The sequence below is a fragment of the Haliotis rufescens genome, unplaced genomic scaffold, assembly GCF_023055435.1.
Source record: "Haliotis rufescens isolate VD_foot unplaced genomic scaffold, xgHalRufe1.0.p SCAF_15, whole genome shotgun sequence".
In the NCBI taxonomy this organism is placed as follows: Eukaryota; Metazoa; Mollusca; class Gastropoda; order Lepetellida; family Haliotidae; genus Haliotis; species Haliotis rufescens.
Genome location: NW_025963835.1, coordinates 13,154,153 through 13,171,655, shown reverse-complemented (window position 1 = coordinate 13,171,655; position 17,503 = coordinate 13,154,153). Strand labels below are relative to the sequence as shown.

Sequence of the window (17,503 nt, the reverse complement as noted above, 5' to 3'; positions counted from 1 at the left end):
GGTCCGGGCGGTTGACTGACACTGTCCAGGCTTCGGAAAAAGTGCAAAATTGAATTGACCTAGCAATGTAAATATTAATATGAAATCAGCATGTATTTCTTATCAAATGACATTTAAAAGCGAGACAATACAGTTGTCCAACCTAAGGTTTACGAAGAATTCCTAAATACGATTCCAAATTAGTTTGTGCTATGGACCTCAAGTGAGATTTTATTATGACATTAAATCCCCTTGTTGAAGAGAAACCAGAACGGTCCAATGCTGTTGACAATACTTATATGTGGAATGAGAACGTTTGGCAAGATGATGATAAACACAGAATCATGGCGATAGCAGCGAGTGTTTCCGAAGCTAACGTGACCGTTACATCGAAAGAATGAATATTCAACTTTTGAGTAACTGAGTTGGAAACTGACGTTAATGTATATGTCAACAAACCACATCTGTCAAATAATGAAGCACATAATTATTACATAAACTTTATGGACACACAAAATCCCACACGTCATGACGCATGAAGAGTTGCGTCCCTTAGACGTGCCAGGATCCGATTATATGGTGATTTAATCATAGATGCGCCCTCATTATACACTATCATTGTTTTGCAGCATTATACCCGTGCTCGCGTCTTTCTCAAAAGTTGAAAAAGCCTGCATCGCTTGGCCTTTCCTCCAATCTTAAACTGACACGTCGACGCATAATAGAAATACTAGTACTGTTCACAATGACGTTATACCCAACTTATTCACTTCCTCGCCATGCTATGAGAGGTGGACCGCCTCCGTGGTCTAATGGTCGAGCGTCCGCCCGGAGAGCGGAAGGTCCGGGGTTCGATCCCCAGCCGCGTCCTACCAAAAGACGTTAAAAGATGGTACTTGTTGTTACCCTGTCTGGCGCTCGGCATTAAGGGGCTAAAACAAGGACTGGTCGGCTCGGAGTCAGTATACTGTGTCTGAGTGGGGTATTCATGTTAAACTGCGGCATGGTATCTCAGTGTGCTAGCACTATAAATCGGCATCAGTCTGGACTAGTGCAAGCAGCCACACACACACACATACACGTGCATGCACGTCGCTATATAAGTGCAATAATCTATGACGCGACGTTAAACCCCATTTCACCTCACCTCACCTATGAGAGGTGGGTTACATGTTCTGCTTTTAAGCTAGCAAAGGTAAGGATACCAATTTAAAGTGAAATTGTTGTGTTGAAAAGGCATGAAATCTTTGATCTCAATAAACCCACCAACACTGCACTGGCTGAGAAAAACGACTCCCACGTTGTATAAAGCCAACAAAGATGATTCTAGACAGTAAACTACGTTTATAACGAACACGCTTATAACGAACTTACCGATATAACGAACTTACTTTTTATTCCCGGCCATATGTTGTATATATGCTGTATACGTGCTTATAACGAACTACGGTTATTAGGAACTAACATTAGTGGTCCCTTTGAGTTCGTTTTAACCGTAGTTTACTGTACTGTATATTGTGGGGGTCTACATTAAATACTGATCGTGTTGTTGGAAATCGTATTAGTATTTCTAAGCCCTACATCATAAATTTCAATTTATGACCTCGGCCAGCAAAGGGAATGCGTTCGGTTTTGTTTTATTATCAACTGACGCATTTTAAATGTGCAGCAACTGGCCACTTCCAATGTACCAGTGATGTTTAAGATGTCATTACCGACTGAATGGCACTCAATGTAGCACTACGGAAATCCCTTAGAAGAATGGGTTGACATAACTGTATCCATCTGTATCTTGTACTCACACGGCAAAAAATGTGTTTGTCATACGCCATTGTTTTTGGAAAGCTGGTCACATGTGGATTCATCGAGACAAGATACGTTAATATTAAAAGGGTGAATATGACGAGGCAGGAACGTTCGCCATAATTATTCTATTTCATGATAATGCTTCATGTAAAATTTCTCCACATAGACGTTCATGTATAACAGAAGTGATGCAGCAGTATATTAAAATTCCATTTTCCACCGGTTTTTATTCATGTACATTGTATGCATTTTGCCAAATACAAAGGGGCGTGCAGAATTGACTTTATTTGTGGATGGACATACAAACTATTTCCATAGAGTTGGTTGGTTGTTTTACGCCGCACTCAGCAACATTCCAGCTATATGACGGCGGTCTGTAAACAATCGAGGGTGGACCAGACAATTGTTTGGATCGATGACATGCATCAACCAAGCCAGCAAGCCTGACCACCCGATCTTGTTAGTCGCCTCTTACGACAAGCATAGTCGCCTTTTACGGCAAGCATGGGTTGCTGATCAAGACATCAAGACAAATTCCAAATATAACAACATTTTATTGCAAAGATGTATTCAGATACGTACACAGCCTTTTGTCTTTCCTTCAAGGAGCATGTACATGCGTATAGCATGTGTTACCGAGGTGATGTCATCCTTGACAAGTCTTAACAAAGAGCCTTAATGCTTTAACAGTAACTGTTGTACCAAAGTTAAAAATATCACGTGGAGGTGAATGTGCGATCTCACTGCCGAAATACTGCAGTTGGAGGACCAACAGTCCGGCGAATTAATTGGACACTCCCGATCTTTCTTGAGCTTTGAGACTCGAGGCTTCATGTCTTCAATTCCGTCTGAAACAGCAAATGCCTTAAACTGTAGACACCCTTTACAAACCCTTTGTCTAAGTGAAATACAAGTTTCGATAATGTTTTGAACAGGAACATATTACAGCTTCACAATTGTACATGCAGTCCACCTGCGGAGGAAATATGAAACCATCATAACACACTGTCAAAAAGACCGTCAAAGACTGTCTGTGTTTCATTTTCTGGATGTTCATATGTTTTCAGGATAATACTTAATACATCTTAGCAACGACGGGAAAGAAAGAAAAGATTAACCGAGAGGAGAGTATGAAATGCAAAACAAAGGGGCCATCAATTACATCCACATTGTGATCATTAGATTCGTGTGTGCAGATGTTTGAGTGACGATGGCGTATTGCACCTGTATAACAGGCTGACCTACTTGGCTGCATTGAAGTGACAAATACGAAAGAAAGAAATGAACGAAAGAATCACCCTTCATCACTGTAATCCCGTGTGTGTGGCAGTATCGACAAAAGCGATTATTGTCTGTTCTATCAGCTATGCATGTGACAATAATCGCAAAATATATCAAATGTTTCAAATGAATATCTTCATCTCACAAGGTAGACATAATTCTTTAATGCTGTACAGGCAACGTTTCGGTATAGATCCTTATACCGTTGTCAAACACGGCTGAATGAGGACTTACTTACTTACTTACTTTGGAGATTTAACGTGCGCTTTCCGACTGATGCGTATTTCGCACACGGGCCCGGCCAGGCCATTTAATGTGTTTCCGAAAGGGGCGAAGGTGGTCTGTGCAACCCAAGAGGGGGGTTTTAGGGGTTGCTTATATAGAAATTGGGAATTTTGAGATTTGGAATAGATGCCGATGGGATTGGGGAGGAGAACTATGGGAGCTGGGTATGGTGGATGTTTGTTTGTTTATGTGATTTTGATTTGGTAGGTTATTATGAATGAGGAACATTGTACAGAATATATATAGTAGGTGGAGGATTAACAATAACAACAATTGCATACATGAGTGAGATGATTGGATGAAATAGCCTTGATCTCTGCTGATTGATGGCTTGTGGCGGCGAATGTGGACTGCTTCTGTTAGTTTTCTATCAATCAGCCAAGGTGAGCGTATCACAAATACATGCAAAGGCAACCTGAACAAACTGGTAACCTGAACAAACGGACGATAAAAATAGGGAATTGCATCGGACATCATGTATGTCCCTGATGCGTCAAATTTGGAAATCTTTTGAAAGTTTTCGTTTTAAGTTTAAATGGGTGTCGAATGTAACATGTTATGACACTGAATATACAGTCCCCAACTTAATAACATTCTTCCAAAAGGTCTGACCTTATTCAGAAAAAATACATGAATGAACCGCTATCAAATAATGATGTCCGCGAAAACATGAGGGTGTCGTGCCTACCAGTGACTCTCGTCACAAACAAGATAGTAAGGAAAGTGTTCACCCGAACAAACACGGGACCATATGGTACAATGTACAAGACAAAAAAAGGAACTGGATTCGAAATCATTATAGTCACTTATGGGTCAAATTTGGAAATATACTCCACATGTCAACCATAAATCATTTGAAAGCTCTACTGGGGCCTTGAATTTGTATTACAGTTATAATCGTTTAACAAATTATCTTAACAGTGTTTAAAAAAAAAGTGTGCATGTTTCATCTTACCTTTTTCACAGTTGGGTCCGGTGTGTTTAGGTAGACAGCTACATATGTAGCGCTCATTTTGTGACTGGCACGTTCCCCCATTTAGACAAGGATTCTTCCTGCATGGATCTATGTTTTCTGAAACAAATAGCAGTGTGCGTGAGGGAAACGGCAGGCATAAGATCACTTTTCCCCAATTGTCTCTTTTAGTCTTTGCTTAGCTCACCAGATCCTAGACAAGTAGATAATCTTATCAAGTAAGCTATCACGTTTGTGTTTTGCATACCATAATTTCAACAGGAATCAATGAATTTTCACCAAAATTATTGAAAATTAGGATAGTTACTGATGAAATCCAGACCCCGTTCAATAGCCAACATACCAGACCAAAATATGTAAGACAACCTGACTTGCCTAATCTCGGCTACATTGTACTGGTTTTTTTTAATGAAACATTATGCAATTTGACCAGATGTCAGTTTTAGATACTTTTAGTAATAAGGTAAAAAAAAAGACAAGTTCAATGAACAATCAAATCGTATCGTTAATTTGGACAGAGGTCACGCACAAATGTGTCTTTTTTATAACATGTGGAGATCATAAGTGTAATTATAGCGGTCATAAGCACTGGAGGGAATTCTTGTTCGAACATTTTGTTCTATTCATTTCTGTGACACAAGGCAAAATCCTGGCCACATTCGCGATTCGACACTGAAAAGTGTCCTTTTTTATTTTAATATGAATCTGCCATAAATAATACAAATTACATGAATCAGACCCTGGCAATAGTTTGTTTGTCGTGTGATCATGCAACATGTGTTGACGACAAAGCTGTGTTGTCCCACGTATGGTTGCCAAATACTCCACAGGGATCACATACCCAAACAAAAACCCGTCATGCGTCGCACTTTCGTCAAGTGTAAGATCACAACCGTGTCGCATTGCCTCATCTCGAATTGGAATTTCTTATAGCATTTCTTTCTGCCAGTCGTTATGCACATCGAAACGTATTCACCAACCAGACCTTATTATGGGAGAAAAATTACGTTATATTTTCAGCAGACAGCAATACCAAACAGTAATATATGGGTGAACCATTATCGAATTAGCATTGTAATGGTTAGACTCTCATATTGCATCCCTTCCTGTCAGTCCTTTTGCTCAACGTGTTTGACCCTCACTCTATGGTCTTATTTCAAATGTACGACAAATACTGATGTAATCAGTTGTGTTATAATAAACAATGCTTCTCAACTTGTTATTGCTTTTGAAAGTATAGGTCTCCTAGAGTACCTTATTTTCTAAATTATGTTTCTTCAGCAATAAGTGTGAAGAAATACGATTTACGATTTAAGAATAGATTTTGCAACTGCATTATCGATGTATTCTGCGCGCATGTTTGTTTGTCAAAGTCTTTGTCAATGTGAGGGTATTGTGAATAAACTAGTAGAGGTCTGTGCTCACCACGCAGAGAAGGGTTCCACGTAAGGCTGTACATGGACAGTGCCAACGTACCTGATTTCCACAAGGGGTAACGTGTTCCACAGGAACGGGTTTTAGGTGCTGATTCTAGCAGTTTCCACTTGGTTGGTATTCCATACCAACCTGGGGTTAGTTTACTATCATCAATGCCTGGTGCAGCATATGTAAATGTTGACTGGCGTTGGTCAAGTTTTTGAAAAAGTGTAAAATTTGAACATGGATCTGAAACTAATAAATTCTGATTAGACATTAGACACTACAATATTTGTAAATGTTCAAAATCCAAGAATGTATTAATGCTTCCAAGCTTTCGGTTCATACAATCACTTAAATATTTTAAAAATAGTATGGACTATGCATATGTAGATTGTAATTTTAAATACATAGCAAGAAACATTAATTCATCTTTACCGGAGCTCTCGACAGCTATTACTGCCAGAAGAAGGAGAAACAGGCTGGCACTCATTGCCTGAAATACAATATGCTGCAAACTGACACTTAACAGTAACCAATTCGGACATAAATGCATACAAACTGAAAACAAAACACGAAGAATTCAAAACGTTAACGCTAGAGAATCGTCAATTCTCGAATATCTGTTGAAACAGATTTCATGGCGGATAAAGAGGAAAGTTGAGGATGAAAAGTATATGAATGGATCATTGTAAAGCACTGATGATGCCAGGTATCCGCCTATGAGTAAGCTTGTCTTGTTGTACCTGCAGCATCGGCCACTCACATTAGTATGTGTACCAGTGAGGTACACCGTAAAGGTCAAAACATTGGTTGGCATCACGCATCATGGTCACAAGCGGCATATCACATTCAGTAAATACCTCTGCATGTCTACCATAAACTTTTAGGAATGACTTATCCATGCCTTTGATGACGAAAACTTTATTGAAAAATAATTAGTTGTAAATATATATTGTAATATATGTCTTTCTATGAAATAAACTATAAACTGTAAATAAATCGAAGTTCCCCTCTTGTCGTACAGCTTAGAACAAAGGCGGGACGATCCAGCTATGACACTGAACTAAAATGTCAGTTGTTTCTGTAAGCAAAGGCAGTCTGACAATGAAAACCTACCAGATAGTTGATCTTTATTCAACCTTTTTTTCAATCTTGTAAACGAAGTTTCGGCAGATGATGACTTTGATATATATACTCTTCGTGAAGTAAACATTGACGAAAAGAACTATTCTTAATTCAGCTATAACAAGAGGTGAAATCCCACCAAACCCCTAAAATATCAGACCTGTCACCTTGATGAGCTGTTTTGTATATTTTTTACAGTAGTCTTAAATAAGCATTTGCAAACTCATCAAAACTAACTCTTTACTGTTGGAAGGTCAGGCAGGTTTCAGAAAGGGTTTTCCCACCAGTGATCACATGTTCGCTCTATATAACCTCATTGAATTATTAAATCCTAGGAACAAGAATGTATTTTGTGCATTGGAGATTTTCAAAAAGCATTTGATACAGTTTGGCGATCAAGACTTTGGCAAACACGATTACAAAATAGCATATCATGAAACTGTTTTAACGTTATTTATAATATATGTACCAGAATATCAAATATGTGTTTCCTGTTATGGTAATTTAACAAGTTTCTTTTCATGTAAATTTGAAGTAAGACAAGGAGAAAACCAGTCGCCTGTCTTGTTTGCAAATGTTTTAATGACCTTGAAGCGGCACTTTTACATTCGTGTAAAGGTGTCAAATTGAAAGCAGATGAATTCTGTGATCGAAACGAAAATAGAATTACAATATTTGTATTACTGTACGCAGATGATGCAGTTTTAGGCCACAAATGCTTATGATCTGAAACATAAATTAAACTCATTTCATACTTATTGTATACAGTGGAGGCTTTAGGTTAATACTACCATACCTACAATATAATTATATGGTGGATAAAAAAATGATTTCTAACATAATTTAAAAATTGGTCATGATGTTTTGGAAAAGGCTGATTCCTGTAACTAACATGGTGTTACCTTTAAAAATAAAATAAAAATTCACTTTAACGAAGAAAGAAAAATAATTGTTTGATGACAAGGACGGAAATTACATTTATCACATAAATGTCAACTGCGGCTTTTTGACAGTGTCCTTTTACGAGTTCTTTTCTACGGATGCGAAGTATGGGGATTTGAAAACATCTCAACTCTAGAAGGTGTCTATCTACGTTTTCTAAAATATCTTTTATCATTAAGAAAAAGTACTCCAAATTTCATGTTACATGGGGAACGTGGAACTCACCATCTATCAAAAATTGCTGAAATGGGAATGGTATGTTTTGGGGCAAAATTACTCTCCGGGAAATCATCTAAATTATCCTTTCTTGTTAACACGTTATTAATTAATGACGACCTATTTGGAAAATGTAAATATAAACGCATTACATATATCAAACGAACGTTTTACGAACTTGGACTTAGCCATACCTGGTTATCACAAAGTTTAAAAAAACCCTACTTATTTAAAACATGTAGTCCATAAACAAATAAATGACAATAATCTACAGTGTTGGACAAGTGCAAGAGATAAGTCTTCAAAAGGTACAATGTATAGTATCATAAAAAGGATTGCCTAATTTTTAAAATATTACTTTACCGTAGTGCATGAAAACGTTTGGCGAGTCTTACTTCAGTTTAGTTCTTGTAACCATTATCTACGTATTGAAACTGGGAGATGAAGAAAAATGCCTTTAACTGACACTGGTATACATGGGTAAATATTTAGGTGTAGCTGGCATAATACTTACTGACTGCTGATGGAGATGGGTTGATGACAATGTGTTGTCCGTATGTAAACGTGTCTCGCACATGCTGATGGTGATATTAGCAGGTGTGCAATAACTGAAAAAGAAACTGAAGAAAATCGAAAAGTTTGCATGAGTAACGAACCGTCCGGGAAGAGCTGTTGGTAAACATGTCAAAGTGTTTCAGGAGTGTTATTGGACAATAATATCTATTATCTTCAATATCTATTCTGTTGTCATCTCCCGATTTTCTATGTGTATTTTCACAACCAGCAGGAACTCAAGCTGTTTTAGCTTAAACTAGTTTTCCATGTAAAAATTTGTTAAAAGTCATTATGATTGAACGATAGGGTCATATATCAACAAATATTCACAATTTATTAAGGAGCAGTTTGACGAGTATGGAAGACTCCCCTGTTAAATCAGCCCTGTCAAATTGATATAAAATAATCAAGTATAATCAAGAAGGTAGAGAGTGATTCGACCCAGACAAAATGTTGGTGAGATTACTCGTTATATTTTCCTGCTGCTAAACTACAATCATATCATCATATGTATAGGATCCCGGGGATGTTATCGTCCCACTAGGAACTGGTAATTTATAAAAGTGGATGGGTATGTGGCGGGGGGATTGGTCGTGGGGCTGGTAACATTCACTTTCTCCTCCCCACCCCACCCCCATCGTATGTGAAATCTTTTCATGTTCTACCCCAAATACATGAAACATATTTTCATGCACAGACTATTGACAGCACCTCCAGAGCCAGTCGATAACGCTAATCCAGTTTGCCAATCTTTGGTTGACATTTGGAACAATATTCCCTAGACTGTGTCGAATTATCTGGTGGCTACAATGCCGCAGCCTCGCCTGTACAAACGCCAATGGTTGTCACATCCGATATGGATATTGTTGATTGAGTTGTTACACCACCCCTGTTTCAGGTCGTGTCTCTCTGTCTCCTATTACCCGGTATAGGGTTTGTCAATGGATTTGTGATGTTTATACATTGATCAGACAAGATGACCAAATATTATGTTGGTATTTTCAACCATTTCTTGCTTTGCTTTGTCCCGTTAGTATAAAATTCAGATTGTTTGCAAAATTCCAACATGTTCAATAATTTTCCTTTGATCCTGCAGTTTGGCGCATGTGTTGCCAAGTCGTCCAAGGTTCCCAAATTCGCTGTGAAACCATTAGACGTGCCAGAAACGTTTGAGCGTTGTTTGGAGATCCGGGTAATGTTTCTTGGTTACTGAGCACCATGCATTCGCGTGTAGGTTTCACCGGTGATGCCCAACTATGATATTACTTGAATATTGCTAAAAGCGGCGTAAAACCTCACCCACTCACTCACCAGTGATAAACGTCTAACCCTGACATTTTTTTCCTGAGATGACACGCAGTAATATAAGTGAAATACTGTTCACCAACAGCGTTAAACCAAACTCATTTACTTACTTTATCTTGGAACAAAGGTGAGAAGACACACGGACAGCAATAATTCTTAAAGTAAATCCACACGCAAAAGCATGTTCATAGCGCTATGTTATTACCCCGGTAAATTGATCAGTGTGCACTCGAGTTTCATTCTCAGCTTTGGGGAATATACAACCCAAACGGTCTTCTATGTGCTCGAAGGTTGACACTCACAATCTCATCTTATCGGCTACCCAGTCACTGCGCATGCTGAGCAAAGACTGGCATATTTCGAATATAATCGTTCGCCTTCGGGTCCTTCAATGTGGGGAAGGATCGAATACCAGTATTTAGAACCTGGGATCAAACTTCCGCCACCCTCACAACTTTTCTCAACGGCCAATGTTACCTTCTTACCTTCACCCGATTTGTGATCTGAGCGCACTACACGGTACCATGTCCGTGCAGTTCGGGCAAGGGGTAATGGATATGTCATGAAATATCTTTGAGATGTGTGTGCTTGAATGTACAACCCAAATGATAGACAAGGAACACGACGCTCCTCTGTGTAACTCGCGCATTGTTGTGAACTCATGAACTGTTCGTTATTTCAGAAAAATAGGAATATTCGCCTGGGTAGTTTCTTCATTCCAATATATATATTTGTGTGCACAATAAAACTACATGTGTTGCACCGATATATGTGCAAATTATCATGTGCAGGGATGCGGTTCATAAGACAGAATATTTCAGTGCGTTTATCTTTCAAGCATTCTGTTCAACATTGCTATTCTGCGTGTATTTTGTCTAGACACGATATAAGACCAACATTTCCTGTCTTGATTCTCTGTTTTAGTGAGTGAGTGAGTGAGTTGGGTTTATCGCCGGTTTTTAACATAATTGCAGTTATATCGCGGCGTGTCAGCTTAATGTGGGAAGAAAGCCCGAAGTGATGCAGGTCTCAGACGTTTACCACTTCGGTGAAACCCTCGAGCACGGGTATGATGCTGACAAACCTAGAAACATAATCGGGGCGAACCGGAATTCGAACCCACAATCATAGGTGTCTGGCGTGCCCAAGGGGCGCACCTCTGCACAGCGAATCGAAGTGACCTTCACACAAAAGTATATAAAAGCCACATATTCAAGGACTTGCTCAAGACTTAATACTCAAAACTTCCGCCGTCTTGTGTATAGTGTATATTGAGTCACACCACGGTAACATCTATTGAAGATGTAACAGTTTGCACAATGCGAACATGATATAAAGTATCACCATACCCGAAACGAAATCAATTTACACATAGCCCTTATATATATTTGAGTGATGTACGGGCACGTTCTACTGACACATCAATAGACAAAACAGATAAAACACTCACAGTGTATTACTGTGAAAAGAGGATCCGAACAATATACTATGTTTCCAGAACAGTTTTTACCTCAGAAGTTTTGTGCGTCGTCCATCTTTTCTCGTAAACATCTCCTCCCTTAAAACACTGAATCATAGAAGCTGAAACCACCAGTGACATAGTGTATACCTATCGTATGCTCCTCGCGGCAACAGGTGTATCATATGAAATAAAATTGAAGCACATGAAAGCTTTTTCGTTTAAACAACACCTCACAGAGCCATAAACTACAAGGTCTTGGCTGTTATTATGACACTTTATTATGACAGTCTTGAGTGATGCAACATTGAACCTCAGATCGGTAATGGTTTGAAAACGGACAATTAACACAAACGGTACAGATCAGTATCTTTGTTGACATTGACGAAGGAAATAATGATTTGAATAACAACAAACGGCGGTATTTCAAGAACGGTAAGAAATATTCACACCTAAACAAAAACAACGAGAACACACGCGCTCCATCAAATGAGTTCAGCTTATTTCAAACACGGAATAGAGCAGGATCTTATACCTGTTGTTATTAACTGCTTTCACACCTGTCACATACCAATCATGCCCCCCTCAAATGGATCTGAATAAGATGAAAAGGGATCTGTTTGCAAGGCTACAGTCTCATCCGCGTAGCGGTGATATAGAAAGAAATATGCCTTTGAGAGGCATTTCGAAGTGATACACATAAGGAGGAGAATTTGCTGATGTCAACCTCTTTATTATGAGGAACACAACGTTTTGGAGTATATTCTTACTCCTTTATCGGGTGAATGAATGCTATGAGGCAGAGAGAATATATATGTTTTGTTTGTTTGTTTGTTGTTTAACGCCGCCCTCCGCGATATTGCAGCTATATGACGGTCTGTAAATAATCGAGTCTGGATCAGACAATCCAATGCTTGACATCATGAGCATCGATCCACGCAATTTGGATACGATGACATGCATCAACCAAGTCAGCGATCCTGACCACCCGACCCTCTTACCCAGCAAACAATTCTACGTTGTGACAACGTTGTGACAACGTTGACTTTTCGTTGCTACAACGTTGTGATGTAACGTTGTCACAAGGTCAATCTGTAGACTCCCAGATTGGTTGCTACAACGTTGTGCGTAAACCAAAATACAACCAAATCAAGACGTTGTCACAACATCCATTTTTTACGTTGCTACAACGTTTATCCAAAACGTCGCGACAACGTAGGTATCGCATGCATATGGCGACACTACAGCCATTGCAGCACGTTGTTGCAATGTCCATGTAGATTAACGCCTGTCTTATTCCTCAATACCTCCCAGGCAGCCTGAAAAGTTTGTACCAATCTAGTTAAGACATCAGGTACCAAGTACCAAGCAATACATTCTGCAAACTGAATTCACTTTAACCCTATCCATGAAACAGCAAGTCAATGAAATGCACTCTCGTTTGGCAGAGTTTGAAATACGGCCAAGATAAAAATCTAAATGTTTTAAATTACATGTACAATTTGGTTTTATAATATTTATTTTCCCAAACAGTTTTCAAGGCTATGTGCAAATTTTTCACAAATGTTTCAACACAATTAAAAGATATTTGATTTTCCCACGAATTTGCAAATTAAAAACCATCAAACAATAAGCCCTGCACAAATTGAAACATTTATATTTTCTTGGCCTTACCCCATACATTCAGCATTGAGAGCAACACTGTGACACACAGAATAGTCTATGCATCTGATGTCCTAAGATCCATTTCCCAGCAACGAAATGACAATAGAATTCTGGTTGAGGTGACCTTTATTTATTTATTAAATGACAAGTCAGAACTTGGGCTGAGTGGCTGAGGAGCCTTTTCAATCCTCAAATGAAAAGTCACAGGGATGATCTTCAACTGTATCCATAGTCTCTCCTTAAGCCTTGGTAACTGAATAAAAAATGACACAAATGTTATAAAATGGCAAGGCAAGGGACATATTTCTGACATAACAAAATAATGGTTGCATTTCCCAAAATAATATTTTGATGTCTGATTTCAGTCTTTAAACAGTTAAAAACTGCTGAAAGTGCGAAGAAGGCGCTGACAGTAATACCATGATGCTCTTGGATCATACATAGGCAGAAAAGCTTTTAGCACTGAATCATTGGTGTAACTTTATACCCCCGCCCTTTTAGATTGTGGGTATAATTACATAAGAATCATCTAAATTTTAATTCTTGAAGATGTTTGTATATATTATTGCATCATACATACCTTTCTGTCAGTGATGTACTTTAAACAAATATGCTCCCACAATACTGTTTTCTCCACCTGAAAGAAAAACAGAAACCACAAAGTATCACATTTTTAAATAAACCAGTACTGTATAGATAAATCACATTTACTTAGAGTATGATGTAACTGGTGGTAGTATTGGCAAATAGTTTTATCAGTCAATAGATCAACTGTAGTTATTCAAAAGCAGTAACTTTACCTTTCTGCTGTACATCACAAACTAGTGATTCAAGTGAATATGTTGGCCAAGTTTCTAAAACCTTATTTGAAAAATATATACATAAATGAAAAATATGTATTGCCAAATAAAATAAATAGTTCCCATATTTGAAGCATGAATGTTGAATATGAATTATGAATAGAAGTGTTAACACTTTGGGGTATTTATCCTAATTAAAATTGTGATTATTTTTTTTAATACCAACCTTAATATTTTCCATATTAATATGCCAGGATATTTATATAGAATCTATGTTCTAATATTTACAAAGCTCTGTAAATATTTATTGAAATATATTTGTTACTACGTTTTAACATAATACAGTTCAATATCGTTAAATATAATTCTGTAGACCTAGTATGGTAGCCTACGTGGCAACATATGGAGATCGAAAACCGAACGAATAGGGTTGCTATCAATTCCATTGTATTTTTCATTGGTGCACATTGGCTACACCTATCTCACCTTAATAATCAACAAACGATGACCAAATCACTGACAATATATGGTGATATTTAACTTTTGACTATCGACTAGCTTATCATCACCAATATGACAATACCGCAAACACCCCGTTATAGCGCGCAACGAGAGACTCGTTTTACTTTTGATCGTTTTCATTAGAAGGGAGTCGGACATAGATCTAGTTATCGGAAAATGATGAATTGATTCTTTTTTGGAAATAATAAAAATACACCATGATAAGAGCCTTGCTAAAATAAAATGTATAGACAGCACCAACAACCTGATGGTCCACATTTAGGCTACTTCAGTCAGTGCTAATTAGGCCTTTTCGGAAACAACAAATATGTTTCTATCTCTTCCCAAAAAATACAATTTTTCATAACATCATTGAGCGCATTAAGGCTAAGGCTATAACTAGTAGCCTACAGAGAGTCGATCTTTCATACTTCCATTGTTTTGATTCCCTCTCTTCGCTGTATAAGAGAAATATACTAAACCTTTCCCATGGCCTGAATGAGCCACATTGTTTCACAAAAATCAAAGTCCGAAGATTAGTACAAGTAAACTTTGAATAGTAATGATTTCCGAAATAACACGGAAGAAATGGCGATAACTGTCAGTGGTCAGTAGGCGATGCATAAGTTAGGCCTATTTACAGACCTACACGTTTACGATCGAAACCCGAACATAAAACGCCGCCAGACTGAATTCTGGTCACACATATACTGCTTGCCCTTGGTAATTACCCTTGGTATCCATAAAATAATAATATGGAAAAAAGTCTTGGGCCTCCTTCACCTCTATATACATTATGTTCTGTGTATCAAATATTAATATCATCACTGACGCTCAGTGAAAGTGACCGGCAAACTGCATTCTAAACCCTGCCACTGCTGAATAATACGATACATTTAAATCATTTGACGATCTGCATGTACAGAAACATATCAACAAGCGGAGGCTGCTTCTGAAAAATTAACTTATATATAATTACCTCATCCGAATTCACAGATCATCTGTCCAGTTCCAGTTGCTGCACAATCTCTTGGTTGTAGACTTCTAATATGTCTAGAGTGAGCTTGAACTAAGATGGCTGGTGACAACAAATCTTCCGCGACAATGTGACGTCATTCTGACGTTACTTCACGAGGCAACAGGCTAAACTTTTCAGCAGTCGCTCTCACGCCGCCAGAAATGGGCGCAATTGTTTTTAACTGTAATATTGCTTGTGACAACATTTAACTTCGTTATAGATATATATGTTTAAAAAAAATAAAACTAAGAGATGGTAGATCTACAAGTGGTTTCCTAAACATCATTTACAAAAAGTGTTGTAATGTCCAAAGCACAACGTTATCACAACGTTAATTTGCAACGTTGTTGTTACGTTATGGAATAACGTTGTCATAGAGATACGCAATTACGTTCTGGAAATTTTAGTATTAAGAGATGAAAATTTAAATGCCGAATATATAGAAAGATAATGCATTATTGCCTTGGTATTCTGACAAATTCATGTTGATTTTGATAAAGCAGTTCTATTCCTTTATGACTATCGAGAAGCAAACTCTATAACGTTTCATCGACGTTTCAGAAACGTAGCTACAAAACGTTGTGTGATGTCGAATGCACAACGTTTTCACAACGTGAATGTGCAACGTTGTTATAACGTTGTGAAATAACGTTGCACGTTGACGTTATAACAACGTTGTGACAACGTAATATCACGACGTTACCAATCCACAACCTTTCCACAACGTTGTGACAACGTCGTGTGTAAGCTGGGTAGTCGCCTTTTGCAGCAAACATGGGTTGCTGAAGACCTATTCTACCCGGATCTTCATGGGTCCCATACAGGTACATGTACAACAACAGTTTTAAGATAACAAAAGGTGGAAATTCACCAAGGGAAGCCAACAGATAAATTACGCTGATAGGGGATTAGCAACAGACAATGGAAGCCAACACTTTACAGTAATTATCGCGATTGGCAACCGGAAGCCAGGACTTAAATTATCACTGATTAGGAATTGGCAATGGACAATGTTTAGAACGAATTAGACAAAAGTATTACCTTTGATACAGATGCCGATAGTTTGTTTCATTTGTACTATATGTTGTTTCAAGGAAACAATTGACTTCAACTTTCAATATGTTTGTGGGGATACACTCACCTTCTCAAAAACACCTAGTATCAGCAATATTTGATTGATCATGAACCCATGCTTATGATACAGTCGGAATCATACACTCGACATTTCTAATTACCGTGAGTGAGTGAGTGAGTTGGGTTTAACGCCGCTTTTAACAGTATTCCAGTTATATCGCGGCGTGTCAGCTTAATGTGGGAGGAAAGCCCAAAAGGGATGCAGATCTTAGACGTTTGCGGTGAAACCTACGAGCACGGGTATGGTGCTGACAAACCTATAAACATAATCGGGGCGAACCGGAATTCGAACCCACAATCATAGGTTTCTGGCGTGCCCAAGGATCGCAACTCTGCACAGCGAATCGCGGCCCCTTAGACGACTGGGCCACCCGTGCCCCCTCTTATTACAGAGATGATATTATATATTCTGATGAATATGAAAAGGGTTTTGTTGCTTTTATTTGCATGAACCAAGTCGCTTTGACTGCTGGTGGATATTTTGACCCCGACATATACAACAAACGAACAAAATAGGATCCGTTTTGGCCGATACAGTAACGTGCGTCCCCTCTGTGCTGCTGCAACATATTATTTAGACTGTATGGTTAAAACATATTTTTATTTTAAAAGAAATCTGGATCGGTAAACAAGCAAAACTTGCTTATGTAAATACCTCTCCAGGTAATAACTTTACAACAGCTAGTTATATATAAGATTATATATATGATAGTGCTAAACATAAACATACTAAATGCACAAATGAAATATATGAAGCCAATACAAGTGGTGTCTGTGAAATACGATATAGCAGTTGTCCATTTCTACATGCAAAAAATCAAGCTACTCGAATCTTTTGCTTTTGACAATGAAATAGTGAACTGATTTAAGAATAGTCATGTTTGTAGAACTGCTTACTAAACTACTGCCATGTCATATCGTTTTTAAATCATACCCATGTGTGTAGAAATACATAGTGTTTCAGATATTATCGTATTTTTGACAGGTATAAGAAAAGTGAATTGCGTCTTCAACGTGATACCCACAAGTGCAGTCTGATA

The 17,503-nt window shown here is 38.1% G+C and overlaps 1 protein-coding gene across 1 annotated transcript; it reads right to left on the bottom strand.

Annotated features, from left to right (window-relative positions):
* Positions 1-2,319: 2,319 nt before the first annotated feature.
* Positions 2,320-8,696, bottom strand: LOC124111301 (neurogenic locus notch homolog protein 1-like). The gene is made up of 6 exons (XM_048396157.1): positions 8,541-8,696; positions 6,179-6,236; positions 5,801-5,989; positions 5,166-5,309; positions 4,307-4,423; positions 2,320-2,633 (listed from the first exon to the last, which is right to left on the bottom strand). The coding sequence occupies exons 1-6, from the start codon at positions 8,601-8,603 to the stop codon at positions 2,461-2,463; spliced, it is 744 nt and encodes a 247-aa protein (XP_048252114.1). The 5' UTR covers positions 8,604-8,696; the 3' UTR covers positions 2,320-2,460.
* Positions 8,697-17,503: the final 8,807 nt, after the last annotated feature.

Excerpts from the sequence above, each read along its gene's own strand:
- LOC124111301 (XM_048396157.1), bottom strand. The coding sequence starts at position 8,603 with ATGTGCGAGACACGTTTACATACGGACAACACATTGTCATCAACCCAT. Across the intron at positions 4,424-5,165 it reads CATGACGGGTTTTTGTTTGG|AAAACATAGATCCATGCAGG; the intron begins GTATGTGATCCC and ends TATTTGTTTCAG. Across the intron at positions 2,634-4,306 it reads CGGACCCAACTGTGAAAAAG|ACGGAATTGAAGACATGAAG; the intron begins GTAAGATGAAAC and ends TTGCTGTTTCAG.